The 27,280-nt window shown below is 48.7% G+C and overlaps 1 protein-coding gene across 7 annotated transcripts in view; it reads right to left on the bottom strand.

Moving 5' to 3' along the window:
- The window catches only part of gon4lb (gon-4 like b), a 96,077-nt gene that overhangs the window by 24,218 nt on the left and 44,579 nt on the right, over positions 1–27,280 (bottom strand). For 4 of the 7 annotated variants that reach the window (XM_069940558.1, XM_069940557.1, XM_069940561.1 and 1 more), the window contains 11 exons: positions 27,162–27,212; positions 25,947–25,997; positions 22,746–22,841; positions 22,352–22,480; positions 21,562–21,759; positions 8,757–8,946; positions 8,108–8,200; positions 5,376–5,416; positions 4,627–4,727; positions 1,184–1,382; positions 165–251 (listed from right to left, as the gene is read on the bottom strand). In XM_069940558.1, the coding sequence (XP_069796659.1) occupies positions 165–251; positions 1,184–1,382; positions 4,627–4,727; positions 5,376–5,416; positions 8,108–8,200; positions 8,757–8,946; positions 21,562–21,759; positions 22,352–22,480; positions 22,746–22,841; positions 25,947–25,997; positions 27,162–27,212 (1,236 nt within the window). Of the gene's footprint in view, positions 1–164; positions 252–1,183; positions 1,383–4,626; positions 4,728–5,375; positions 5,417–8,107; positions 8,201–8,756; positions 8,947–21,561; positions 21,760–22,351; positions 22,481–22,745; positions 22,842–25,894; positions 25,998–27,161; positions 27,213–27,280 lie in introns of those variants that run through there. The other 3 variants (XM_069940559.1, XM_069940560.1, XM_069940563.1) reach the window with 3 other exon arrangements.

Below are 27,280 nucleotides of genomic sequence, written 5' to 3'. Positions count from 1 at the left end.
GATAGTGCAGACTCCACACGGACAATACCCAAGGTCCCTGCCGGTGATAAGCTAATTCAGAAAGCATTGAGAGCTTGGTTTGGGGAAAGCGCATGCGGAGTGATGGTCTGCAATCAGGGCAGGGATTAGGGAACAATCATCGTAACACTTGGCACCACACTCACCAGGAAGATCTTTGTCATCTCTGCCTCTTGCTGCAGGTTCTCATTGATGGCAGCCAGCAGGTGGACTTGGCAGAGAAGCTGAACATGCTGCAATTGGTGGGGAGGGTGGTGGGGGAGAGGAGAAGGAGACAATACTGGCGTTTAGCAGGGGACCTCGAGATGTTCTGCCACGTGCTGTTTGACAGGGACCTCTGGAGGAGGTGGGACCCCACCAGAAATGGGAGAGAATGCTGCAGAAGAGGGGACTTCAGGAAGCCTGGTCAGAGTTCAGGCAGGCCTGTTACCCTCCCCATACCCCAGCGCTTAGCATGGAGACTGAAGGGGTGTACGGACGGGCTAAGTGAATGGGCAAGGAAATGGGACCACAGGCAACGATCGTAAAGGACTCCTCCCCCACCCCACCAAGAGTGCAGCAGATCTTCCGAGATCAGCAGGCATTAAGAGAACCAAGGAGTGAAGTTGGTCGACAACACTGAGCAGCATAGATCAGAAAAATGTCTAATGAGGAAAGGTTTTCCTCTCTGGAGAAAAGGACGAGAGGTGTCTGGAGAATTAAGAGGGACAGATAAGGTGAAGAGTCAGGACCTTTTTCCCGGGGGAGGTGTAGGAAACACTAGAGGACGTCTGAACAAGGTGAGGAAAGGGACGTTTAGGGGGGACGTCAGGGGCAAGTTTTTGTTTACACAGAATTGTGGGGGCCAGGGGTTGGGGTGGAGGCTGGAACAATAGAGGAGTTTAAAAGCCAGCAAATGAATGGAAATAGAGGGTGATGGGCACGAGGGAGGGAAGGGTTAGATTGTTAAGCAGATTTATAAAGGTCGGCACAACATTGTGGGCCAAAGGGCCTGTTCTGTGCCTTGTCCTATGTTGTATGAGGGAGGGCAGGAGGGTGGCGAACATCAGCTGGAACTCCTCCTAATCCCCTCCTCTGGAGGGCTGTGGAGGATGCATTCGGGGTTGTAGTGCTGGAGGGTGTCCATCTCTCCCACCTTCCCCTCCCCTCTCTGCAAGCTGGTTACCTGCTGCATCTGCTGCTGCAGCTGCTGTCTCTGAGCTGGATCCAGGTGCAGGGTCTCGGACTGCTGGCTGCCCATGCCTGTGGGCTTGGTCTCGGTGGCCGATGCCTGCTGCCTGGCCTTGCGCTGCCGCAGCTGTTCAATCTGAGCCTTCACCGTGCGGTGCTGCTCCGTCAAGAGGTTCGCCAGCGGCTCCTCAAACCTGCCGTGGCACAGAGCAAAGGTCAGCCCGCACTCTGGCAACCGTCCACTGGTGCCGGCTGACCTGACAAGGACCCCAATTACCGCCCTCACACCGACAGCAATGATTTTCAACCCTGTACTACAGCAAATTAACCCAGGGATGTGCCGAAGGGGGGAGATGGGACGGAGAGAGGGGGTAGATGGGACGGAGAGAGGGGGGAGATGGGACGGAGAGAGGGGGGAGATGGGACGGAGAGAGGGGGGAGATGGGACGGAGAGAGGGGGGAGATGGGACGGAGAGAGGGGGGAGATGGGACGGAGAGAGGGGGGAGATGGGACGGAGAGAGGGGGGAGATGGGACGGAGAGAGGGGGGAGATGGGACGGAGAGAGGGGATAGATGGGACGGAGGGGGTAGATGGGACGGAGGGGGTAGATGGGACGGAGGGGTTAGATGGGATGGAGAGACCGGGAGAGGGAATGGGGAGGGGAAGATGGGGATAGAGAGAGGGGGAGATGGGATGGGGAGGGAAAGATGGGGATGGAGAGGGGGAAAAGGTGAATGGAGGGGGAAATGGGACTGAAAGGAGGAGTGGTGGAGGAGCGTGGTGGGTAAGGCCGCATGGAGGGGAATGGAGAAGAGAGATGGGGGTGCGGAGGCGGTGAAGGAGGCAAGAACGGGGATGGGGGCAGGAAGGGAAAGGAGTGGGGAATAGTATGGGAAGTGTAAGAGGGGAGTGCAGGGAACAAGGATCATAGCTTGATCAGAGCAAACACAGTCATGGGCTGGTTCCAGGGGAGATGTGTGCGAGGGGCGTAGGGGATAATGTGTCAAAAGTGGCCGCTGTGTCAGCCAGGTACCCTCACCAGACGAATGTTTGCCAGTTCAGCGAGGGGGGGGGAGGGTGGCCAATAGCCAACACCACCTGTGTCACTCACAGCACCAGTGGACCATGTTACCATCGTCCTCACACTGCGCAGACGAGGCACCGAGCTGCACGAGTGCTTAATCTGCCTCCTCTCCCAAACAGTAGCGGCTGGAGCTGGGTCCGCACTGTCCCTTAGTGAAGGAGGGTTACCGTTCCCGCCACACACCCCCAATCGTTCTAACATTAGAAGCAAGCCTTCTGTCTACTGAAGACAATGATGTGAGGCACTGCCTCAAGGCAGCAGCCAGACTATAAAGGACCCCCATCACCCTGGTCAGAATCTCTCCTTAATGCTCCTTTAGACAATGTACAGAAGCCCAAGTCCGGCCTCTGGGTACATTGACGGGTTTTATCCAACAGATTCTGGAGAAATCTGGCAGGTCACACAGCCAGTGGACAGACACTTGAAAGCTGGCACCCAAGGGCGCTGCTCTTCAGGGTGTGGCCAGCATGACCTGGATGGACATGGGTCTCTGGTTATGATCGGCGGGAGTGAGACTGGTCTGGTGTCTCAGCGGGCTGCTGGTGTCGTACAGCTGAGGGAGGGAGGGGACCACACCCCCCCTCATATAGACAAGGGAGGAAGGGGGGAGAGAGAGCAGACCCTTGTCTCGTATTGAGGAGGGGACTGTTCCCCTACCTCGTACAGATGAGGGGGAGGGGGACTGTTTCGCTGACTTGTACACACGAGGGGTAGGGTGGGAGGGGGAGCAGATAGGAAGTATGGAGAGGGAAGGGGATGGGCTGAGAGGTGACAGGGTATAGGGCGGAGAAGAGGGGAGAAGGGACCGTTCCACTCAGAGGGGTGTTGAGAGGACAGGAAGCAAGAAGGGCCCCCAAGGGGCCTCGGGTGCTGAAGGCTTCCTGATCGCATCGGAAGTTTGGACCTGGAGCTCGGGCAGCCGATGGATCGAACGGGAGTCTGTGCAGCTGCGGAGGTTGCGGGAGCACTGGAGGCGAATCCATGAGCACTCAGTGTCTCTGAAGGGTTGACCGCATTCATGCGTCGAGTCCAGGAAAAGCTGGAGAACAGCCCGTCCACAGTACACTGACTGAACCATGGGCTAAGTGTTCTGGTTACTTCCCAGAGCAATCCCTGCTCACACTTTTCTCTGACCTTCTTCTCATGGTGCCTTCCCCTCCTGGTCAAGTCGGCTTGAGACAGGCGCCCATAGAAAACTACAGCTCAGAAACAAGCCCTTCGGCCCTTCTGGTCTTTGCCGAACCATTATTCTGCCTCGTCCCACTGACCTATACTCAGTGCATAGCTGTCCATACCCCTCCCATCCATGTACCTGTTCAATTTTTTTTAAATGTTAGAACTGAGCCCGCATTCACCACTTCAGATGGCAGCTCATTCCACACTCCCACCGTTCTATGTGTGAAGAAGTTCCCACTAAACCTTTCCCCTTTCACCCTTAACCTACGTCCTCTGGTTTGTATCTCACCTACCCTCAGTGGAAAAAGCCACTCCCGCCTGTCTATTCCCCTCATAATTTTAAATACCTCTATCAAATCTCCCCTCATTCTTCTACGCTTCAGGGAATAAAGTCATAACCTGTCCCTGAAACTCAGTCCCTGAAGTCCTAGTAAATCTTCTCTATCCTCTTTCAATCTTATTAATACCTTTCCTGTCATTAGGTGAGCAAAGCTGCACACAATACTCCAAATCTGGCCTCATCAATGTCTTGTACAACTTTACCATAACATCCCAACTCCTGTACTCAATATTTTGATTTATGAAGGCCAATGTGCCAAAAACTCTCTTTACAACCCTGTCCACCTTCAGGGTATCATGTAAAAACTCAAGACTGGAGAGACTGAGTTTCTCCAGCCTTGTGTTTCTACTTCAATCATGGTGTCTGCCGACTTTTGTGTTTTACTCAAGGAATTATGTAGCTGTATTCCCAGATCCCTCTGTTCTACCACAATCCTCAGTGCCCGACTGTTTTACAGTGAATGTCCCTCCAAAACGCAATACCTCACACGTGTCGGAATTAAATTCCATCTGGAAATCCTACAGTCAAAGTCCACAGGAGCTGGAGGTCATGACTGTCAGTGTATTCGTAGCTGGACTAGCCTGGGCCTGACCAGCAAGATCCCACAACCAGCAAATCCCTAACCTTGTCAAGCTGTTCGACGGGAGCTCCTCCACTGCCCATGACTTCTCATCCAACCATCCCGTCTTGCTCCATGCATGTTACCCAGGCCCCTTCTTTGCATCAGAGTTGGCCGCTCTGACTCACAGTGGACTTAGGGGAATGCAGAACAGGCAGGTGGGATGACAAGCTCAGTCACACGGGACACAGCCTGGTCACGGTGTGCTTCACACTTACCGCAGTGCCTGGGGGGTGTTGAAGGTGGTGTGAAGCTGCTGCTGGACGTCTTCCTCAACTCCCTCCTCCTCCACTTCAGGGACGCCCATCTCATCCTGAAACTGTAATGGGGGAGGGGGTGAGAGATGAGTGGTGGGGGGAGAACAAAAGGGTGGGGAGGGGCCTAATAACGGGAGGTTGGGGGGACCACGGATGGACGGGCGGGGGGACCACGGACGGACGGACGGGCGGGGAGGAGAGGACGGACGGCGGGTGGGGGGAGAGCACGAGCGGGCGGGGGGAGAGCACGAGCGGGCGGGGGGAGAGCATGGGCGGGCGGGGGGAGAGCACGGACGTGCGGGGGGGAGAGGACGGACAGGCAGGGGGGAGAGGACGGAAGGGTTGGGATAGTGGGGCTGAGAGCGGAGTTTCACATCCTCCCAGTAACCTTGTGTCCCCACATCCCAAAGTCTCGTATTTCAGGGGATTACAGTCTAAGTGAGGGGAAGGGAGAAATTTGGGGGGGGAGGGTGTGGTTGGCGGCATGGAAATTTTATGGGATCAACGGCAATGGGTGGTGGACTCGAACGGTCTGCTCCGCCCTCAATGGCCCTCCCGTTTCCAGCTTAGCCACTGGGAGTGGGTCTGGGTCCACCTCGAGGGATCGGGAGGTTGGTGCTGGGTCGACGGAGGATTTGCAGGAGGGGGCGGGGGGTTTGCCTGGACCCCACTGAACTGGGGTAATGGAGGAAGTGGCCTTCACGACTCACCGTTTCGAAGAGCTCCTCCATCAGTTCGTTCACCTCCTTTTCTGGGAGAAACAGAGGAAGACAGGCATCATGCAATTCTCCTTTCAATACGCGTCCCCATCCCACCTGCCCCACCCAAGTCAGGCCTGAGCTCCAGGAGAAGGGACGGGCAACGTGGGAGTGAAAGATCATCATGACCCCGTGGATGGACGAGTCCCAAAGTGGCAGCAGGAGCTGGAGGGAGGCGGACAGTGAAACTGACAGATCAGATCAATGCAGCAGAGTGAGGCAGAGTCCCCTCCCGTTCCACCACCTTCCACCATCCCCTCCCATTCCACCACCTTCCCCGCCCCACCACTTTTGTCCCCTTTTCCCTGCCTCCAGCCATCACTCCACCATCCTCCCTCTCCTGGCTCCATTCATGAGCTCTATCATCACCACTTTGCTGACTGATCAGACACAGGAGCAGAAATGGGCCATTCAGCCCATCATGTCTGCTCCATCATTCAATCACAAACTGATCCATTTTCCCACAGCCCGGCCTTCTCCTCATAACCTTTGATTCCCTGCCTTAAATACACCCAATGACCTGGCAACAAATTCCAAATTCCAGATTCACCACCCTCTGGCTGAAGAAATTCCTCCACCCTTCAAACTTGAAGTTGTGTCCTCTTGTTCTAGACTCTCCCACATGGGAAACAACCTCTCCACGTCTTCTCTGTCCTCGCCTTTCAACGTTCAAAATGTTTCAATGAGGATCCCCCCCCCTCATTCTCCTAAATTCTAACGAATACAGGCCAAAACGCTCCTCATATGATAACCCCTTCATTCCCTGAATCATCCCTCGTGAACGGCCTCTGAACCCGTCTCCAACATCGGCACATCCTTTCTTAACTGAGGAGCCCAAACTCCTCACAATACTCTGAGTGAGGACGCTACCGCACTTTTCTTACGGTAGGTAGAATATGAACTACACTATTACAATAAAGGAATCTTGAATACACCACTGTTTGGAAGGTGTAAAAAAGAACCACGTCTGACCCACTGATGGATGGATGGTCCCACGTCCGACCCACTGACGGATAGATGGCTCCACGTCCAACCCACTGATGGATGGATGGTCCCACATCCGACCCACTGATGGATGGATAGTCCCACGTCCAACTCACTGATGGATGGATGGTCTCATGCCCGACTCACTGATGGATGAAGGGTCCCACATCTGACCCCTCTGTTCCTTGGTCTCAAGGCAGGGTCTCAACTTGAAACATCGACAGTTCCTTCCCCCCCACCCTTCCCCGCAGACACTGGTTGACCCAAATCAACCTCCCCTCCTGTGACTTCCTCTGCCTGGGGAAAGCTGCCAAGATATTGAAGGACCCCTCCCACCCCGGTACTCTCTCCTGCCCCCCTCCATCTAGCAGGAGGTACCTGAGCTTGAAAGGACAAACTTCCAGATTCACAGATTCTTTTTGACTGTCATCAGACTCTTGAATGAACCCCTCCTTGACAACACTGTTGAATTATACTTTCTCTATATAGTGCTAGGAATACCATACCCTGCACTAGGTTTATTATTTGAGCGATGTTACAGCTCCAGCAACCAGGGTTCAAATCCGACACTGTCACCCCATGATCTGGGTGGGTTTCTTCCCACCTTTCAAGACGTATGGAGATTGTAGGTCAATTGGGCGACATGGGCTCATGGGCTGGAAGGGCCTGTTACCATGCTGTATGTCTAAATTTCAAGACATTAAATTGCACTGCCTGCTGTGCTCAAGAAAGGGCAGACTTGCCTGGACACCATGTAAAACAGAGCTTCTCACTCACAATTCAATAGAAAAAGAAAATGATCTGTCAGTTGAAAAGAGCACAGAATGGATTCACGGGAATGTTAGTGGGCTTGAGTTATTAGGGAGAGGTTTGGATGGGCTGTGAGTGTTGAAGGCTGAGGGGGGGCACCTTAGGGTGGTTTATAAATTCAAACAGCCACCCCAATCCCCAGAGTGGGTGAATCGAAAACCCACAGGGCACAGCCTTAAGGTGAGGGAGGAGGGGACCTGAGGGAGACTTTGGTCACTCATCGGGCAAGTGGTGGGGGTATGGAGTGATCTGCCAGATGGAGTGGTGGACAACGTTTCTGTTCAAAGGACAGGGAGGTGGAGAGGTTTGGGATGGGGATAGCACGGATGGGCAGAAGGATCGGGTTCCATCCCTGAGGACAGGGGTTCCATTTGGACGGGGATTGTTACCATTCCCAGAGACTTTAGGACTTGAGTTCCTCCAGCAGTTTGCTCCGGAGATCTCTTGTGCCTCCGTCTTTACCTCTGGCCGATGGGTTTAGACGAGGGGACGGCACCACTTCAGAAGGCTCTGTGAATATTTGGGGCCCTTTCCTCCGCAGGAGCCTGTGTGTGTGTGTGTGTGTGTGTGTGCTCTGTCTCTGAAGGGAGGGACTGATGGACGGATCACCATGGAATCCTGAGGGAGGCGCTGGTCAGCAGAAGGCCTGTGGGGCCGCCCACAGCTTCTTTGTGCTGCATTGGAGAGCTAGCAGGGGCAAGAAGGGCTGAGTCGCTTCCGAGGCCCTAATAATTTCCCACACTCTAAGTAAGGAATAGCTCCTGCCAATCCCCTGACCTCTGGTATAGTTTCGAGGGGCTTCAGGAGCATCTCCCCACCCACAGGAGCCATGGGGAAGGAGCAGCACCAATGGAGGCATGGGTGACTGCGAGTGTACGGGAGCCACGTACTGGTGATTCGCACAGCTCGGTCATTCCGGAAATCCTCCATGTCTGGCTCATCCAGGTCCTCCAGGAAGTTGTATTCGGGATCATCTTCGTCATCTGGATGGGTGAGAGTCATGGTGGGGGGGGTGGGTGGGGGGAATAGGGGTGGAGAATTGGTGGGGGGTGGGGAGTTAGAGAGAAGGACGATTCAAGACAAACATTAAATCCCCATTTATTCTACAACACTCCCGTCAACCTCCCTCCCTCGTGGCCCCCTCCCTTTCTCACTCCTCCTCCCTCCTTGGTGCCCCCCCCCTTCTTGCTGCCCTCACTTCTTCGCTGCAACTTCTCACCTCGCCGCCCATCCATCTCTCACCAAACCCTCCATCCTCCTCCCTCCCCACCCCACCGCCTTGTTCCCTCCTCACTGCCACTCCCAACCCTCAGTAACCACACCCCACCCCCTCTCTGGATGGACCTCACCCCAATTCCCACAGCAGGGACACAGGCCTCCCCTCTGGAGCCATCCCCTGCTGGACCAGCGGACCAGAGTCACCCACCCCCCACCCCCCACAGGCCGCGGCTCCGACAGACCAGAGACCCAAGACACAGCTTCAGGCCCCTCAGCCAGCACTGCTCGTGGCCCTGGGTGCCCATACTCCCCATCGCTCACCCTCGTAGTCCAGGTCATTAACTATAGCCTGCATCCAGCTGTGCCAGCACACGTCGTCCTGCGTGCCGGGGTCATACATGTCCGCCGTGATGTCTGGAGCCTTCAGCTCTGCCTCCAGCAGCCCTAGCGACACGTTGTTGAGAGACAACTTGGAGCGGGTGCGGTAGGCAATCAGACTGTCTTCCAGGCACTGCAGGAGGAGACAGCAACTTATTGGCTGCTCCCATGGACCAGAAAACCCCCTCACGCCACACAACCTGGGCCGGAACACACCACCTCCTCCCATCCCATCGATTCCCCCCTCCCCCCGCCACTTCATCTTCCCACCCCCATCCCCTCCCACCCCCTGGGGTGGTGTTACCCTCTCACTCTCCCCAGGGTGGTATTACCCCCTCACACTCCCAGGGATGGGGTTACCCCAAGGTTCCTGTGAAACTGGTGAGGAGCAGCTGGGGAGGGAAAGAAGCCACAGTCACAGCTCCTTTTTTTTAAATTTTTTATTTTTCACACTATAAACCATATTGATCAAGATACATACATTTTCCTTTTCAAATATATACAGTGTCGTTTTCTCACCCACTTCCCTCCTCCCCTCCCTCCCTCCCTCACGTCCCCTCCCACTTATTTAAAGTTCAGAATATAAGATACATTAAACCCGTTAAACAATGTTGTCACTCAATAAAAATAAACAAGAAATTCCACTGAGTCAGTTCTTTTCATTATCTTCTCCTTCTGTCATTTTAGGTGGTAGATGTCCCCGGTAGGTTTTCTCTATTGTGTTTCATGTATGGCTCCCATATTTGTTCAAATATTGTAATGTTATTTCTTAAATTATATGTTATTTTTTCTAATGGAATACATTTATTCATTTCTATATACCATTGTTGTATTCTCAAGTTATCTTCTAATTTCCAGGCTGACATAATACATTTTTTTGCTACAGCCAGGGCTATCATAACAAATCTTTTTTGTGCTCCATCCAAACAAATTATTAGTTTTTTATATTACTTAGGAGGAAGATCTCTGGGTTTTTTGGTATATTGCTTTTTGTGATTTTATTTAGTATCTGGTTTAGATCTTCCCAAAATTTTTTCACTTTCTCACATGTCCAGATTGCATGAATTGTTGTTCCCGTTTCCTTTTTACAGCAAAAACATCTGTCTGATACTGTTGGGTCCCATTTATTTAACTTTTGAGGTGTAATGTATAACCTGTGTATCCAGTTATATTGTATCACATGTAACCTTGTGTTTATTGTATTTCTCATGGTTCCAGAGCATAGTTTCTCCCATGTTTCATTCTTGATCTTTATGCTTAGATCTTGTTCCCATTTTTGTTTGATTTTACCATTTGTTTCCTCATTCTCCTTTTCTTGTAGTTTAATATACATGTTTGTTATAAATTTTTTGATCATCATTGTATCTGTAATCACATATTCAAAATTACTTCCTTCTGGTAACCTCAGACTGCTTCCTAATTTGTCCTTTTTTTTTTTTTAATTTTTTATTTTTCACACCATAAATCACATTAGCCATGATATACACTATTTCTTTTTCACACATATACAGTGACTTTTTCTCCCCCCCCCCCCCCTTTCCTCCCAAACCACCCCCCCACCCCCCCCTCATCCATTTTAGGTATACAATCTAGGTTGCATTAAGCCAGTAGGACAATGTTGTCATTCAACAAAATTACACCAGAAATTCTACTGAGTCCATTCTTTTCTTTCCTTCTCCTTCCAACAACTTAGGTAATGTTTGTCCCCGGTAGGTTTTCGCTATTGTATTTAATGTAAGGCTCCTATACTTGTCCGAATATTTCAATATTATTTCTTAACCTATATGTTATTTTTTCTAATGGAATACATTTATTCATTTAAATTTAGTAGTTTCTTCCTTTTAATTTGGTTATGTATTCCATTAATATTTAAAGACATATAGTTCAGCGTAGCCCTTTTATATTTTGTTTATCTTCTCTTTCCGTTTTTCCATCATTACCTTTCCTCCTTTTCCATTTCTGTTTTCTTATTTTCAACTCTTTATAAGACAACATTCCTACAACATCCAACATTTTCCTTATTCTCCTATTTCTATCTTATTTATCCCCAATCTCCCCTTCACCTCCTGAGTTGTCCTTTATCCCTTGTCGGACAACCACATCTCCCCTCTCCATTTGGATTTGCAAATCCACTCGCAAGCGTCAACTGATTTTGCAGTGACCGCTATTTCCCCCCACCCCGCCTCCCCCAGAAAAGATTTCACTTTTCATATGTCACAAAGGTCACTCTTTTAATTCCCTCCTTATTCTCTCTATTCCATTACCTTCCCTTATTAATTCTTGTCTATACTATCTATATTTTCCTCTAAGTACAGATACATTCATGTATGCTCATTGTCTCTATTCACTCTTATACCTCTTTACCCGCATACATATCAATCGTGATCATTTTTACTCTCATTACCCGTCTTCATCCCTCAGTCTATTTTTGTCTTTACCCACATACATATCAATCGTGATCATTTTAACTCTCATTAGCCGTCTTCCTCCCTCAGTCTATTTTTGTAATTGTTCTGCAAATTTTCGTGCTTCTTCTGGATCCGAGAATAGTCTGTTTTGTTGTCCTGGAATAAATATTTTCAATACCGCTGGATGCTTTAGTATAAATTTATACCCTTTCTTCCATAAAATCGCCTTTGCTGTATTGAACTCTTTTCTCTTCTTTAGGAGTTCAAAACTTATATCTGGATAAATGAAGATTTTTTGCCCTTTATACTCCAGTGGTTTGTTGCCCTCTCTTACTTTTTCCATTGTCTTCTCCAGTACCTTTTCTCTTGTAGTATATCTTAGGAATTTTACTACAATAGATCTTGGTTTTTGTTGTGGTTGTGGTTTAGAGGCCAATACTCTATGTGCCCTTTCTATTTCCATTTCTTGCTGTAGTTCTGGACATCCTAGGGTCTTAGGGATCCACTCTTTTATAAACTCCCTCATATTCTTGCCTTCTTCATCTTCCTTAAGGCCCACTATCTTTATGTTATTTCTTCTGTTATGGTTTTCCATTGTATCTATTTTTTGAGCTAGTAGTTCTTGTGTCTCTTTAGTTTTTTTATTAGATTTCTCCAATTTCTTTTTTAAGTCTTCTACCTCCATTTCTGCTGCTACTGCCCGCTCTTCCATCTTGTCCATTTTCTTTCCCATTTCTGTTAAGGTCATCTCCATTTTATTTATTTTCTCTTTTTCTTAAATCCTTAAATTCCTGTGTTTGCCATTCTTTAAATGACTCCATGTATCCTTTAATAAGAGCAAGTATATCCTTTACCTTGCCTTTCTTTTCTTCTTCTATTTCACTGTACTCTTCCTCTTCTTCTTCCTCTGGGTTGACCATCTGTTGTTTCTTTGGTGCCCTTTCCTCCTCTTCTTTCTTGTTTCTATTGTCTTCTGTGGTCTCTTCTTGCTGCAGGTGTTCTGCAGCTGTCGTTGCCGGCTGTGGAGATCGACTCCCCAGCTGGTCCCCCCTCCCGTCGGTGCGCGGTTGCGCACTTTTACTCGGCTCTGCGAGCCATTTTTGTAGTCCATTATTTACCGTCCTGAGGGAACGGGTTTCTCTCTCCGCAGCGGGCCTCTTCGGACAGGTAAGGCCTTCACGTTTTTCCTCCTTTGTCTTCTCTTCCTCTCTTCTTACCGTTGCTTTCGATTTTTCTTTTTTTGTCGCCATCTTCTTTCCACCTTTATACTCACTTTTCTGTAACTTTTATTTCTGTGCCTTTGTGTTTTCCTTTGTTTTTCCCGACTTTTCTGGAGAGGGCTGGAGTTCATCGTCCGGCCACTACTCCATCACGTGACTCCACTAATTTGTCCTTCAAGTAGGATCTCAGTTGGTAGTATGCCAACACTGTATCTTGAGTTATATTATATTTATCCTTCATTTGTTCAAAGGATAATAGTTTATTTCCCGAAAAACAATTCTCTATTCTTTTCATCCCTTTTTTCTCCCATTCTCTAAAGGAAAGGTTATCTATTGTAAAAGGGATTAGCTGATTTTGCTTCAGTATTAGTTTTGGTAGTTGGTAATTTGTTTTATTCCTTTCTACATGAATCTTCTTCTAACAGTTGAGCAGATGATGCAATACCAGAGAATTTCTACATAGTACCAATTTTTCATCCCATTTATATAATATATGTTCAGGTATCTTCTCCCCTATTTTATCTAGTTCTAATCTAGTCCAATCTGGCTTTTCCCTTGTTTGATAAAAATCTGATAGGTATCTTAATTGTGCAGCTCTATAATAATTTTTAAAGTTTGGTAGTTGTAAGCCTCCTTGTTTATACCATTCTGTTAATTTATCTAGTGCTATCCTCGGTTTCCCCCCCTTTCCATAAAAATTTCCTTATTATTTTCTTTAAATACTTGAAAAATTTCTCTGTTAATCGTATTGGTAATGTCTGAAATAAATATTGTATCCTTGGGAAAATGTTCATTTTAATATAGTTTATCCTTCCTATCAGTGTTAGTGGTAAATCTTTCCAATGCTCTAAGTTGTCTTGTAATTTTTTCATTAGTGGATAATAATTTAGTTTATATAGATGGCTGAGGTTTTTATTTATTTATATACCTAGATATCGCATTGCTTGCGTTTGCCATCTGAAAGGTGATTCTTTCTCAAATTTTGAGAAATCCGCATTATTCATTGGCATTGCTTCGCTTTTATTTGCGTTAATTTTGTACCCCGACACTTCTCCATATTCCTTCAATTTCCAATGTAATTCTTTTATTGATATTTCTGGTTCTACTAAGTATATTATCGGTGATGCCGGTAGAGAACCATGATTCGGAGCCGAACAGGAGTGTGGGTATGACAATGGCTCTGTATACGCTTATCTTTGTGAGGTTTTTCAGTTGGTTGTTTTTCCAGACTCTTTTGTGTAGTCTTCCAAAGGCGCTATTTGCCTTGGCGAGTCTGCTGTCTATCTCGTTGTCGATCCTTGCATCTGATGAAATGGTGCAGCCGAGATAGGTAAACCGGTTGACCGTTTTGAGTTTTGTGTGCCCGATGGAGATGTGGGGGGGCTGGTAGTCATGGCTCCTAGAACGCTTCCACCAGCGTTGTCTCCACTCCATCCTCAACATTCATTGGAGCGCTTTCATTCCTAACGTCGAAGTACTCGAGATGGCAGAGGTCGACAGCATCGAGTCCACGCGCCTGAAGATCCAGCTGCGCTGGGTGGGTCACGTCTCCAGAATGGAGGACCATCGCCTTCCCAAGATCGTGTTATATGGCGAGCTCTCCACTGGCCACCGTGACAGAGGTGCACCAAAGAAAAGGTACAAGGACTGCCTAAAGAAATCTCTTGATGCCTGCCACATTGACCACCGCCAGTGGGCTGATATTGCCTCAAACCGTGCATCTTGGCGCCTCACAGTTTGGCGGGCAGCAACTTCCTTTGAAGAAGACCGCAGAGCCCACCTCACTGACAAAAGGCAAAGGAGGAAAAACCCAACACTCAACCCCAACCAACCAATTTTCCGCTGCAACCGCTGCAACCGTGTCTGCCTGTCCCGCATCGGACTTGTCAGCCACAAACGAGACTGCAGCTGACGTGGACATTTACCCCCTCCATAAATCTTTGCAGCGAAGCCAAGCCAAAAGAAAGAAGAAAGAAAAAAAAAGTATATTATAACGTCATCTGCAAATAGACTGATTTTATATTCCTTGTCTTTTATTTTTATCCCTTTTATTTTATTTTCTGTTCTTATCAGCTCTGCTAAAGGAGATAGTGGGCTCCCTGCCTTGTTGATCTACTTAAGATAAATTGTTTTGATATATATCCGTTTACTGTCACTTTTGCCAATGGCCCCTTATATAATGCTTTAATCCAATTAATATATTTCTCTGGTAAGCTGAATTTTTGTAGTACTTTGAATAAATAATTCCATTCTACTCTGTCAAAGGCCTTCTCTGCGTCTAAAGCAACCGCTACTATTGGAGCTTTATTCCCTTCTACTGCATGAATTAAGTTAATAAATTTACAGATATTGTCTGTTGTTCGTCTTTTTTTAATAAATCCAGTTTGGTCTAGGTTTACTATTTTTGGTACATAGTCGTCTAATCTGTTTGCTAATAGTTTAACTATTATCTTGTAATCTGTGTTAAGTAAAGATATTGGTCTATATGATGCTGGTATAAGTGGATCTTTCCCTGTCTTTGGTATTACTGTAATTATTGCTGTTTTACATGACTCTGGTAAGCTATGTGTTTTATCAATCTGGTTGATTACCTCCAGAAGGGGAGGAATTAATAAATCTTTAAATGTTTTATAGAATTTTATTGGGAATCCATCCTCTCCTGGTGTTTTATTGTTCGGTAGTTTTTTTTATTATCTCCTGTATTTCTTCTATTTCAAATGGTTTTGTTAATTTATTTTGTTCCTCTGTTTGTAATTTTGGTAGTTCAATTTTAGTTAAAAATTAATCTATTTTATCTTCTTTCCCTTCGTTTTCAGTTTGATATAGTTGTTTGTAGAATTCCCTAAAGTTTTCACTAATCTCTGTTGGATTATATGTGATTTGCTTGTCTTTTTTCCTTAATGCTAATAGCATTCTCTTAGTTTGTTCTGTCTTAAGCTGCCACGCTAGAATTTTGTGCGTTTTTTCTCCTAGTTCATAATATTTCTGTTTTGTCTTCATTATGTTCTTCTCCACCTTACATGTTTGTAGTGTTTCATATTTTATTTTTTTATCTGCCAATTCTCTTCTTTTAGTTGTGTCTTCCTTCATTGCTAATTCTTTTTCTATATTTACTATTTCCCTTTCCAACTGCTCTGTTTCCTGGTTGTAATCCTTCTTCATCTTGGTTACATAACTTATTATTTGCCCTCTGATGAACGCTTTCATTGCGTCCCATAGTATAAACTAATCTTTCACTGATTCCGTATTTATTTCAAAGTACATTATAATTTGTCTTTCAATGAATTCTCTAAAATCCTGCCTTTTAAATAGCATGGAGTTTAATCTCCATCTATACATTCTTGGAGGGATGTCCTCTACATATATTGTCAATAACAGGGGTGAGTGGTCTGATAATATTCTAGCTTTATATTCCGTTTTCCTAACTCTATCTTGCATATGAGCTGATAACAGGAATAGGTCTATTTTTAAGTATGTTTTATGTCTGCCCGAATAATATGAATATTCCTTTTCCTTTGGGTGTTGTTTCCTCCATATATCCAAAAGTTGCATTTCTTGCATTAATTTAATTATAAATTTGGTTACTTGTTCTTTCTATTAATTTTTTTTCCAGTTTTATCCATGTTTGAATCCAAATTAAGGTTGAAATCCCCTCCTATTAGTATGTTCCCTTGCGTATCTGCTATCTTCAAAAAGATATCTTGCTTAAATTTTTGATCTTCTTCATTAGGTGAATATACATTAAGTAAATTCCAAAACTCCGAATATATCTGACATTTTATCATTACATATTTCCCTGCTGGATCTATTATTTCCTCTTCTATTTTGATTGGTACATTTTTACTGATTAATATAGCTACTCCTCTAGCTTTTGAATTATATGACGCTGCTGTTACATGTCCTATCCAATCTCTCTTTAATTTCTTGTGTTCCACTTCGGTTAAGTGTGTCTCTTGTATGAATGCTATATCAATTTTTTATTTTTTCAATAAATGTAACAGTTTCTTCCTTTTGATTTGGTTATGTATTCCATTAATATTTAAAGTCATATAGTTCAACGTTGCCATTTCATACTTTGTTTATCTTTCCTTTCTGTTTCCTCATCATCACCTTTCCTTCTTATCCATTTCTGCTTTCTTGTTTTGAACACTTTATAAGACAACATTTCTAAAACATCAAACATTTCCCTTATTCTCCTATCTAAAATTTCGTTAACCCCACTATCCCCTCCCCTTCCTGAGTTGCCCTTTATCCCTTGTCGGGCAACCACATCTCCCCTCTCCATTTGGATTTGCGAATTCACTCACAAGCATCAACTGATTTCGCAGTGACCGTAACTCCAACCCACCCAGCCCCCCCCAGAAAAGATTTCAATTTTCATATATAACAAAGGTCACTCTCTTAATTCCCTCCTTACTTCCTCTCTTCCCTTTCATTCCTTTATTAATTCTTATCTATACTCTATATATTTTCCTTTAAATACGGATACACTCATGTTCTTCTTTGGCTTGGCTTTGTGGACGAAGATTTATGGAGGGGGTAAATGTCCACGTCGGCTGCAGGCTCGATTGTGGCTGACAAGTCCGATGCGGGACAGGCAGACACGGTTGCAGGGGAAAATTGGTTGGTGGGGTTGGGTGTTGGGTTTTTCCTCCTTTGTCTTTTGTCAGTGAGATGGGCTCTGCGGTCTTCTTCAAAGGAGGTTGCTGCCCGCCGAAATGTGAGGCGCCAAGATGCACGGTTTGAGGCGATATCAGCCCACTGGCGGTGGTCAATGTGGCAGGCACCAAGAGATTTCTTTAGGCAGTCCTTGTACCTCTTCTTTGGTGCACCTCTGTCACGGTGGCCAGTGGAGAGCTCGCCATATAACACGATCTTGGGAAGGCGATGGTCCTCCATTCTGGAGACGAGACCCACCCAGCGCAGCTGGATCTTCAGCAGCGTGGACTCGATGCTGTCGGCCTCTGCCATCTCGAGTACTTCGATGTTAGGGATGAAGTCGCTCCAATGAATGTTGAGGATGGAGTGGAGACAACGCTGGTGGAAGCGTTGTAGGAGCCGTAGGTGATGCCGGTAGAGGACCCATGATTCGGAGCCGAACAGGAGTGTGGGTATGACAACGGCTCTGTATACGCTTATCTTTGTGAGGTTTTTCAGTTGGTTGTTTTTCCAGACTCTTTTGTGTAGTCTTCCAAAGACGCTATTTGCCTTGGCGAGTCTGTTGTCTATCTCGTTGTCGATCCTTGCATCTGATGAAATGGTGCAGCCGAGATAGGTAAACTGGTTGACCGTTTTGAGTTTTGTGTGCCCGATGGAGATGTGGGGGGGCTGGTAGTCATGGTGGGGAGCTGGCTGAAGGAGGACCTCCATTTTCTTTAGGCTGACTTCCAGGCCAAACATTTTGGCAGTTTCCGCAAAACAGGACGTCAAGCGCTGAAGAGCTGGCTCTGAATGGGCAACTAAAGCGGCATCGTCTGCAAAGAGTAGTTCACGGACAAGTTTCTCTTGTGTCTTGGTGTGAGCTTGCAGGCGCCTCAGATTGAAAAGACTGCCATCCGTGCGGTACCGGATGTAAACAGCGTCTTCATTGTTGAGGTCTTTCATGGCTTGGTTCAGCATCATGCTGAAGAAGATTGAAGAGGGTTGGTGCGAGAACACAGCCTTGTTTCACGCCATTGTTAATGGAGAAGGGTTCAGAGAGCTCATTGCTGTATCTGACCCGACCTTGTTGGTTTTCGTGCAGTTGGATAACCATGTTGAGGAACTTTATGGGGCATCTGATGCGCTCTAATATTTGCCAAAGCCCTTTCCTGCTCACGGTGTCGAAGGCTTTGGTGAGGTCAACAAAGGTGATGTAGAGTCCTTTGTTTTGTTCTCTGCACTTTTCTTGGAGCTGTCTGAGCCGAACATATATACATACACACACATATTTATATACCCATATACACACATACATATAGTTCGTGGTCATTTTTACTCTCGTTACATGTCTTCATCTCTCTGCCTGTTTTGTAATTGTTCTGCAAATTTTCGTGCTTCCTCCGGATCCGAGAATAGTCTGTTTTGCTGACCTGGAATAACTATTTTAAGTACCACTGGGTACTTTAGCATAAATTTATATCCTTTTTTCCATAGGATCGCTTTCGCTGTATTAAACTCCTTCCTCTTCTTCAGGAGTTCAAAACTTATAACTCGATTGAAAAATTTTTTTTGACCTTTGTATTCCAGTGGCTTTTTGTCTTCTCTTATTTTCTTCATTGCTTTCTCCAATATATTTTCTCTTGTTGTATATCTTAGGAATTTTATTAGAATGGATCTTGTTTTTGTTGTGGTTTAGGGGCTAATGTTCTATGTGCCCTTTCTATTTCCATTTCTTCCTGTAATTCTGGTCTTCCTAGGACCCTGGGGATCCAATCTTTTATAAATTCTCTCATATTATTGCCTTCTTCATCTTCCTTAAGGCCCACTATCTTTATATTGTTTCTTCTATTATAATTTTCCATTATATTTATCTTCTGAGCTAACAGCTCTTGTGTCTCTTTAACTTTTTTATCAGATTCTTCTAATTTTATTTTTAAATCATCTACTTCCATTTCTATGGCTGTTTCTCATTCTTCCACCTTGTCCACTCTTTTTCCTATATCTGACATGACCATCTCTAATCTATTCATTTTTTCTTCAGTACTTTTTATTCTTCTTTTTATTTCACTAAATTCTTGTGATTGCCATTCTTTTACTGATTCCATATATTCTTTAAAAAAAAATATATCCATTATCTTGCCTTTCCCTTCTTCTTCCATTTCTCTATACTCTTCTTCTTCTTCCTCTGGGTTGGCCATCTGTTGTTTCCTTGTTTCCTTTTTACTCTCTTCTTTCTTGTTCTCGTTGTTTTCTATGTTCTCTTCCTGTTGTTGTGTTGCAGCTGTCATTCTCAGCTGTGGAGATTGACTCCTCAGCTGGTCCCCCCTCCCGTCAGTGTTTTTTTCTTTGGCATGCGCGGTTGCGCATTTTTGCTTGGCTCCGCGAGCCATTTTTGTAGTCCCGAACTCGGGACTTCGACTGACCTGAGGGAGCGGGCTTCTCTCTCCACAGCGGGCCTCCTCAGACAGGTAAGGCCTTCACCTTCTTCTTCCGATGTCTTTTCTTCTTCTCTTCTTCTCGTTGCTTTCAACTTTTCTTTCTTCGTTGCCATTTTCTTCCCACCTTTACTTTCACTTTATTTTAATTTTCGTGTTTGTGCCTTTGCGTTTTCTCTGTTTTTTTTAAACTTTTCCGGAGAGGGCTGGAGTTCCCCGACCGGCCACTACTCCATCACGTGACTCCTCCCCCAGTCACAGCTCCTTGAAGACAATAGAACAATGGTTCTCAACCTTTTTCTTTCCACTCACATCCCACTTTAAGTAATTCCTGTGCCATCAGTGCTCTGTGATTAGTCAAGGATTGCATAAGGTGGGATGTGAGTGGGAAGGGAAGGTTGAGAATCATTGCTCAAGACCCAATTGTTACTGAAATATTTTGTTTGAAAAAAACTGTCATTGGGCCATTTCCTTTGGAGTTATGAAACTGTGCACATAACGAGTCAATGAGGGACAATTAAAACAGTGGGTTTCAAACTTTTTCTTCCCACCCACATACCTTTACTAATCACAAAGCACCTCTGGCATTGGGAATACTTAAAGTAGTATGTGAGTGGAAAGAAAAAGGTTGAGAACCACTGCAATAGAACCTCTGTGAGACAGGGAAATGAACGGGAATGCCATTCCAATATCCATACCGGGAACGTCATGGCAAGTAAGCAGGATCACACAGCCGAGCCAAACCCAGGGCTCCTCATCCCCTTCCCCTCCTGCATCACCTTAACGTCGCCCTGAGATATTGACTTCCCTCCCTCAACTCTCCAACTTGAACCGGAGCCCCAGGAAACCAAATCGGGGTTTGAAAAGCAGCTGAAGCAAGAGGATCAGGGAGTTTGGAGAGATGCTTCCCCCGGGACCAGAGACAGGTGAGGATTAAGGTGAGATATTTCCACTCTCAGCATGGTGACATTCTCAACCACAGAAGGCCAAGACGAATAGGAGATGGATTTTAGGATTTAAAAGGCATTGATGGGTATGGAGAGACGAGGGCAAGAGTGGGTGAGAGGATAGAAACATTGAACATTACAGTACAGGCCCTTCAGCTCTCAATGTTGAGCCTACCCATATATTCCGACCAAAAATAAGTACTAAATCCTTCCGACCTTATAACCCTTTAGTTTTCTTCCATCCATGTGCCTGTCTGAGTCTCTGAACCTCTCCTAATATTCCAGGCTCCACCACCACCCCTGGGAATGCATTCCAGGCCCTCTCCAAGTAAAAAAAAACTTACCCAGGATGTCTCCCCTAAACTTCCTTCCCTTCACTTTGTACAGATGTCCTCTGGTGTTTGCTATTCCCACCTGGGGGAGAAGGTTCTGTCTGTCCACCCTATCCATGCTGCTCAGAATCTTGTAGACTTTTATTAAGTCTCCTCTCATCCTTCTACGCTCTGAAGAGGAAAGACTGAGCTCTGCTAACCTTCCCTCATAAAACTTATTTTCCAATTCAGGCAACATCCTCTGCCCCCTCTCCATAGTTTCCACATCCTTTCTGTAATGAAGCGAACAGAACTGAACACAATACTCTAAGTGTGGTCTCACCAGAGATTTGAAGAGTTGCAACATGAGCTTTCAACTCTTGAACTTAATCCCCTGTTAATGAAGACCTGCATCCCATCGGCCTTCTTGACTGTGCTATCAACCTCTGCGGCGACCTTGAGGGATGGATGGATTTGGACCCCAAGATCCCTCTGTTCATCCATACACTTAAGTAACTGTCCATTAACCCTGTACTCAGCCTTCAGGTTGACCTTCCAAATGCATCACCTCACACTAATCCAGATTGAACTCCATCTGCCACTTTTCTGCCCAACTCTGCATCCTGTCTATGTCCTGTTGTAACTTATGACAACCTTCAGCTCCATCCACAAATAAACATTAAATGACAGAGTGGGCAAGAATAGCTGTCTCCCACTCTCCTCTGGATCTCTGACCCTTCTGGGTTCCAATGTCTGACCTGGAATAAGGTGGGGCAGCCTACATACCTGATAGGGATCCAGGGAGGTGTCTTTGGACGCCAGCTCCTCATCCACGGCATGGAGCTTCTCCATGAAGCTGGTGTCCTTGTTGGCTTTGGGCTTCATGGTGGGGGGGAGCGGGGGCGGCCCCATGGGCACCACATCCACACTGAGGTGCCGCACAGCCAGGCCGCTGACTTCCGCCTTCTCCACTGGCTGAGGCTGCTGGGAACGAGGATGGGAGGAGACTGAGTCCGAGCGCTCTTCCTTCCACCAGCAGTGTCTGACAGATTTCCCTTCCACTGCCATGTCCTACCGCTCTCCTGTTTCCCAAGCCCGTCCAACCGCTCACCCGTTCCCCACAGCCTCTCCCCCGGACCAGTCTCCCATTTTACCTACTCTGACCGCTCTCCTGTCCCCCACAGCCCCCTCTGACTGCTCTCCCTTCCCCACTAATCCCTCTCCAATTCTCCCTTCCTCTGACCGCTCTTCCGTCCCCCTTCTGACTACTTCCCCCTCCGACCGCTCTCCCGTCCCCCTTCTGACCGCTCTCCCGACGCCCCCACCGCTCTCTCGTCATGCCTGACCACTCTCCCGTCCACCCCTCCTACCGCTCTCCCATCCCTCCCCCCCCCCCCCGAGTGCTCTCCCGTCCCTCCTCTGACTGTTCTCCCACCCTCCCCTCTGAGGGGGCGGAGCGTGAGAGGGGGACTGCTGGAAGCAGTCATGGGGGGCGAAGAGGGTATGGGAGGGAATGGGGAGAGTGGATGAAGGGGGAGGGGGGCAGCAAAGAGCAGAGGGACCTTGCATTGTGTACCTCACTCACCTCCACCGGAGCAGGGTCCTCGTCCATCCCCGATACCTCAGGCACACCCAGAGCCGAGCGAACTCTGCCGCCCGCAGCCGGGGAGGAGCTTGTGCTCTCATCATCGCTCTCCAGGAAGCTCTGGAAAAGTTGGACTCTGGATCAGGGAGGCACATAACAGGGCAGGGGCCTGAACTCATCCAACTCCCTTATAAAGAGCCCCTCAGGGGTGGGGGTTGGGGTTGGTGTACATCTTTGCTTAAATGAGGAGCTCAAAACTGCCCGCAATACTTCAAGTGAGGTCTCGTCAGGGGAGACACTGGAATCTAGAGTAAAAAGTTATCTGACTGAGGAACTCTGCGATTAAAAAGGGCAACCCACACACACACACCAAGAGGCTACTTACTTCTTCCGCGGTCTCGTCTCCCTCCTCCTCCTCCGGCCTGTACTCTTCATCAGACGAGTCCTCCTCCTCCAGAGGGATGTCGATGAACTGGGGAGCCTGCCATAGAGATGAATGCAGTTCAAGGTGCTCTCTGTTCAAAACGCGACCCTCCCTACCCTTCCGCATGGAAATGAGAGGCCGTCGAAGTGACTGCTCAGGGGCAGTGCTGGAGAGAGGCGCCAGGCTAAAGAATCAGCTGTGACAACACAGCAGCAGGTGTGATGGGCTGAAAGGCCTTCTATACATACCCACCCCCGAGGGCAGCCCCCACCACACTGATGATCCCTCCCGGAGGGCCGAGGAGGCTCATCCTCTGCCCAGGTAGTGGGCATGCTGAAGTAAAACACAAAAGTCTCCAGACCCCATGGGTGAAGACAAAACACAATGCTGGAGAAAATCCGCAGGTCAATCAGTGAATTTTATGTAGCAAAGATAAAGATAAAGATACAGAACCAACATTTTGGCTTTGAGTCCTTCATCAGGGTGCGGTGTGACAGAGTATGCTTTGGGGAGATAAATTGGGAAAGGTTTGTTAGAGTGGGTTACATACAAACACTTTAAAACAGATCTTATTTGAAATACTGGAGCTCTGCCCATATCGGCTACACAGCTTTTCCAAGAGCTCTGAAGAGTGCTCAAGAGATTTCACTAATGGATTGTTGTTTACCAAAGGCAACAGATGAAAGAGCAGGCTGAAGCCACTGCTGTCTGGAAGAGAGCTTGCTAAGAGGGACATGTGGTTTTGCAAGCACAGAAAGTCACACAGGCTTTTTTCTGAAAGAGAGAGAGAGACATAGAGATCACTTGACAGTGTTACAGGCAGCAGAAGTAGCTGGGACTGGAACAGGACAAGCTGGCAAGCCCGTTTGGAAGACGGCCTGGTCAAAGCCCTTGTGGTTCATGCAAGAGGAGAGGACTGGGTGTCTAACGCTTCACTTGGAATAAGGGAAACAGAAAGGAACTTTGTGGTGACTTAAAAGAAAGAAATTATCATCTGGAGAACCCTGAAGGGGCAAGTTTCGTCAGCAAGACACTGGAGTGGTTGATGAAAACCAACAAGAACCTTCCTGATCGGTAACCATTTACCTTTCGAGCACCAAAGCCTGGCGAACTTTATACATGTTAAATTCTGTGCACAGCATAAGAATTGCCTGCAACCAGTGAACTTGGAGGAATGAGAAGTGAGATTGGACTGTGAATTAAGAACTTTTCTAAACTTACATTCACGTGCGCTTAGAATTAGAAGGGGGTTAAGTTAGGTTAAGTAAGTTAATAGTGATAAGTTAAAGTTTGATTCTATTTTCCTGTTTAAAGCAACTTTTAAGTAACCATTTGTCTTGGTGAATATCTATTGCTGCTGAGTTTTGGGATCCTCTGGGCTCATAACAATGGAAAGACATCAGCTGGCATCCGAACACAAGGTTGAGTGGTGGGGGGAAGAGAGCATGGTCCCAAAGGCAGGAGCTAATAGGTGGAGTAGGGAGGGAGGGCACTGCAGCAGGCAGGGGGAGGAGGGATGGCTCTGTGAATGGAGAAGGAAAAGGGTAGAGAGATGGAGGAAGGAGACAGTGGGAAAGAGGAGGGAGGGGAAGTGGAAAGTAGGTTAGCAGAAACAGGGGGTCAGTGTTAATGCCATCCAACTGGAGTTCCCAGGCGGAAAAATCAAGTGTTGTTCGTCCAATTTATGGGTGGTTCTGGTGGGATAATTCACGAGACCATGGACAGACACAAGCATAGGAGTGGGTCGAGGAAAATGAAATGGCTGGCCACTGGGAGATCCCTGTCACTGATGCAGAGAGAGCAAAGGTACTCAGCGAAGAGATCTCCTAGTCGGCGCACAGTCTCTACGATGTGGAGATGGCCACAAAAGGGAGCAGTGGATCATTCCCATGGATGCACAAGTATTGCTTAACTTGAAAGGCCCGTTTGGGGGCCACCACACCGTGGACGCAAGTGTGGCACGCAAGCCTGTAGCTTGCCCTCGCCCTCTGCCAGGCGGCTTGCCCTCGCCCTCTGCCAGGCGGCTTGCCCTCGCCCTCTGCCAGGCGGCTTGCCCTCGCCCTCTGCCAGGCGGCTTGCCCTCGCCCTCTGCCAGGCGGCTTGCCCTCGCCCTCTGCCAGGCGGCTTGCCCTCGCCCTCTGCCAGGCGGCTTGCCCTCGCCCTCTGCCAGGCGGCTTGCCCTCGCCCTCTGCCAGGCGGCTTGCCCTCGCCCTCTGCCAGGCGGCTTGCCCTCGCCCTCTGCCAGGCGGCTTGCCCTCGCCCTCTGCCAGGCGGCTTGCCCTCGCCCTCTGCCAGGCGGCTTGCCCTCGCCCTCTGCCAGGCGGCTTGCCCTCGCCCTCTGCCAGGCGGCTTGCCCTCGCCCTCTGCCAGGCGGCTTGCCCTCGCCCTCTGCCAGGCGGCTTGCCCTCGCCCTCTGCCAGGCGGCTTGCCCTCGCCCTCTGCCAGGCGGCTTGCCCTCGCCCTCTGCCAGGCGGCTTGCCCTCGCCCTCTGCCAGGCGGCTTGCCCTCGCCCTCTGCCAGGCGGCTTGCCCTCGCCCTCTGCCAGGCGGCTTGCCCTCGCCCTCTGCCAGGCGGCTTGCCCTCGCCCTCTGCCAGGCGGCTTGCCCTCGCCCTCTGCCAGGCGGCTTGCCCTCGCCCTCTGCCAGGCGGCTTGCCCTCGCCCTCTGCCAGGCGGCTTGCCCTCGCCCTCTGCCAGGCGGCTTGCCCTCGCCCTCTGCCAGGCGGCTTGCCCTCGCCCTCTGCCAGGCGGCTTGCCCTCGCCCTCTGCCAGGCGGCTTGCCCTCGCCCTCTGCCAGGCGGCTTGCCCTCGCCCTCTGCCAGGCGGCTTGCCCTCGCCCTCTGCCAGGCGGCTTGCCCTCGCCCTCTGCCAGGCGGCTTGCCCTCGCCCTCTGCCAGGCGGCTTGCCCTCGCCCTCTGCCAGGCGGCTTGCCCTCGCCCTCTGCCAGGCGGCTTGCCCTCGCCCTCTGCCAGGCGGCTTGCCCTCGCCCTCTGCCAGGCGGCTTGCCCTCGCCCTCTGCCAGGCGGCTTGCCCTCGCCCTCTGCCAGGCGGCTTGCCCTCGCCCTCTGCCAGGCGGCTTGCCTTCGCCCTCTGCCAGGGGGCTTGCCCTCACCCTCTGCCAGCCAGACTCTGAAGCTGCAGCTGACCTCCAGAGACTCACTGACCTTGGGCTCATTCATCTTCTCCATTGGGGACATGTTCCACGTCGGAGGAACCTGCAGAAAATCGACAAGAAGCCATTGACTTCATCTTGTGCAGCTGGCAACGGGGTGTACTTGTTCTCTCCTCCAAAGCCCACTGACATCACCATCACATGGTGTGAGCCCAGGGCAGGGGGATACCGAGCTGACTGACTGCGTTGGCCCCAATGAGCACCGCCGGGTCTCACTGACTATCCATCAAAAATGGCCGCTGGTTCCCTCATATTGGATGAGTACATTCAGCTGGGAAGTAGAAGCTGTTTGCTATTGAATCCAGAACTGTGCCCTGTGCTCCCAGTGTGGTCTGACCCAGGGATATGGAGACAGGAAACAAGCACGGTGCTCCCAGTGCAGTCTGACCCAGGGATATGGAGACGGTAACTGTACGGTGCTCCCCATGCGGCCTGACCATGGGATACGGAGATGGGAACTGTGTACGGTGCTCCCAGTGCGGTTTGACCCAGGGATACGGAGACGGGAACTGTGTACGGTGCTCCCAGTGTGGTCTGACCCAGGGATACGGAGATGGGAACTGTGTACGGTGTTCCCAGTGTGGTCTGACCCAGGAATACGGAGACGGAAACTGTGTACGGTGCTCCCCATGTGGTCTGACCATGGGATATGGAGACGGGAACTGTGTACGGTGCTCCCAGTGCGGTTTGACCCAGGGATACGGAGACGGGAACTGTGTACGGTGCTCCCAGTGCGGTCTGACCCAGGGATACGGAGGTGGGAACTGTGTACGGTGTTCCCAGTGCGGTCTGACCCAGGGATACGGAGACGGGAACTGTGTACGGTGCTCCCCATGTGGTCTGACCATGGGATATGGAGACGGGAACTGTGTACGGTGCTCCCAGTGCGGTTTGACCCAGGGATACGGAGACGGGAACTGTGTACGGTGTTCCCAGTGCGGTCTGACCCAGGGATACGGAGACGGGAACTGTGCATGGTGGCTGAATGAAAACTTAATAGATCCACTTCCCTGCATTTAAATATGTCTCTCTGCAGGGATCAACCCTGGTGCTCCTCCTCATAGACCCATGTCTCTACAAGTCTTTCCCATCCTCTCCCCCTGTTGTTTACAATGTGCCTTATTCCTTTTCCAAGTGTAATTCCTCCTCTCACTCAGATATGAGACTACCTCTGCCAGGGACAAAGCAGGCTTCAGCCTGAACTCACCACCCCCTTCTCGACCACCTCTTTGAGTTTGGAGCGAGTCATCTTGGGTTCCTGAAAAGACAAACCAGGCAAGGTTAGCTGGGCAGCCTGTGGATAAGTCTCGGTATCGTCTCCTAACA

This window comes from Narcine bancroftii, chromosome 5, assembly GCF_036971445.1.
Source record: "Narcine bancroftii isolate sNarBan1 chromosome 5, sNarBan1.hap1, whole genome shotgun sequence".
In the NCBI taxonomy this organism is placed as follows: domain Eukaryota; kingdom Metazoa; phylum Chordata; class Chondrichthyes; order Torpediniformes; family Narcinidae; genus Narcine; species Narcine bancroftii.
The sequence above is the reverse complement of the archived record's forward strand: the minus strand, read 5'-3'. Positions and strand labels throughout refer to the sequence as shown.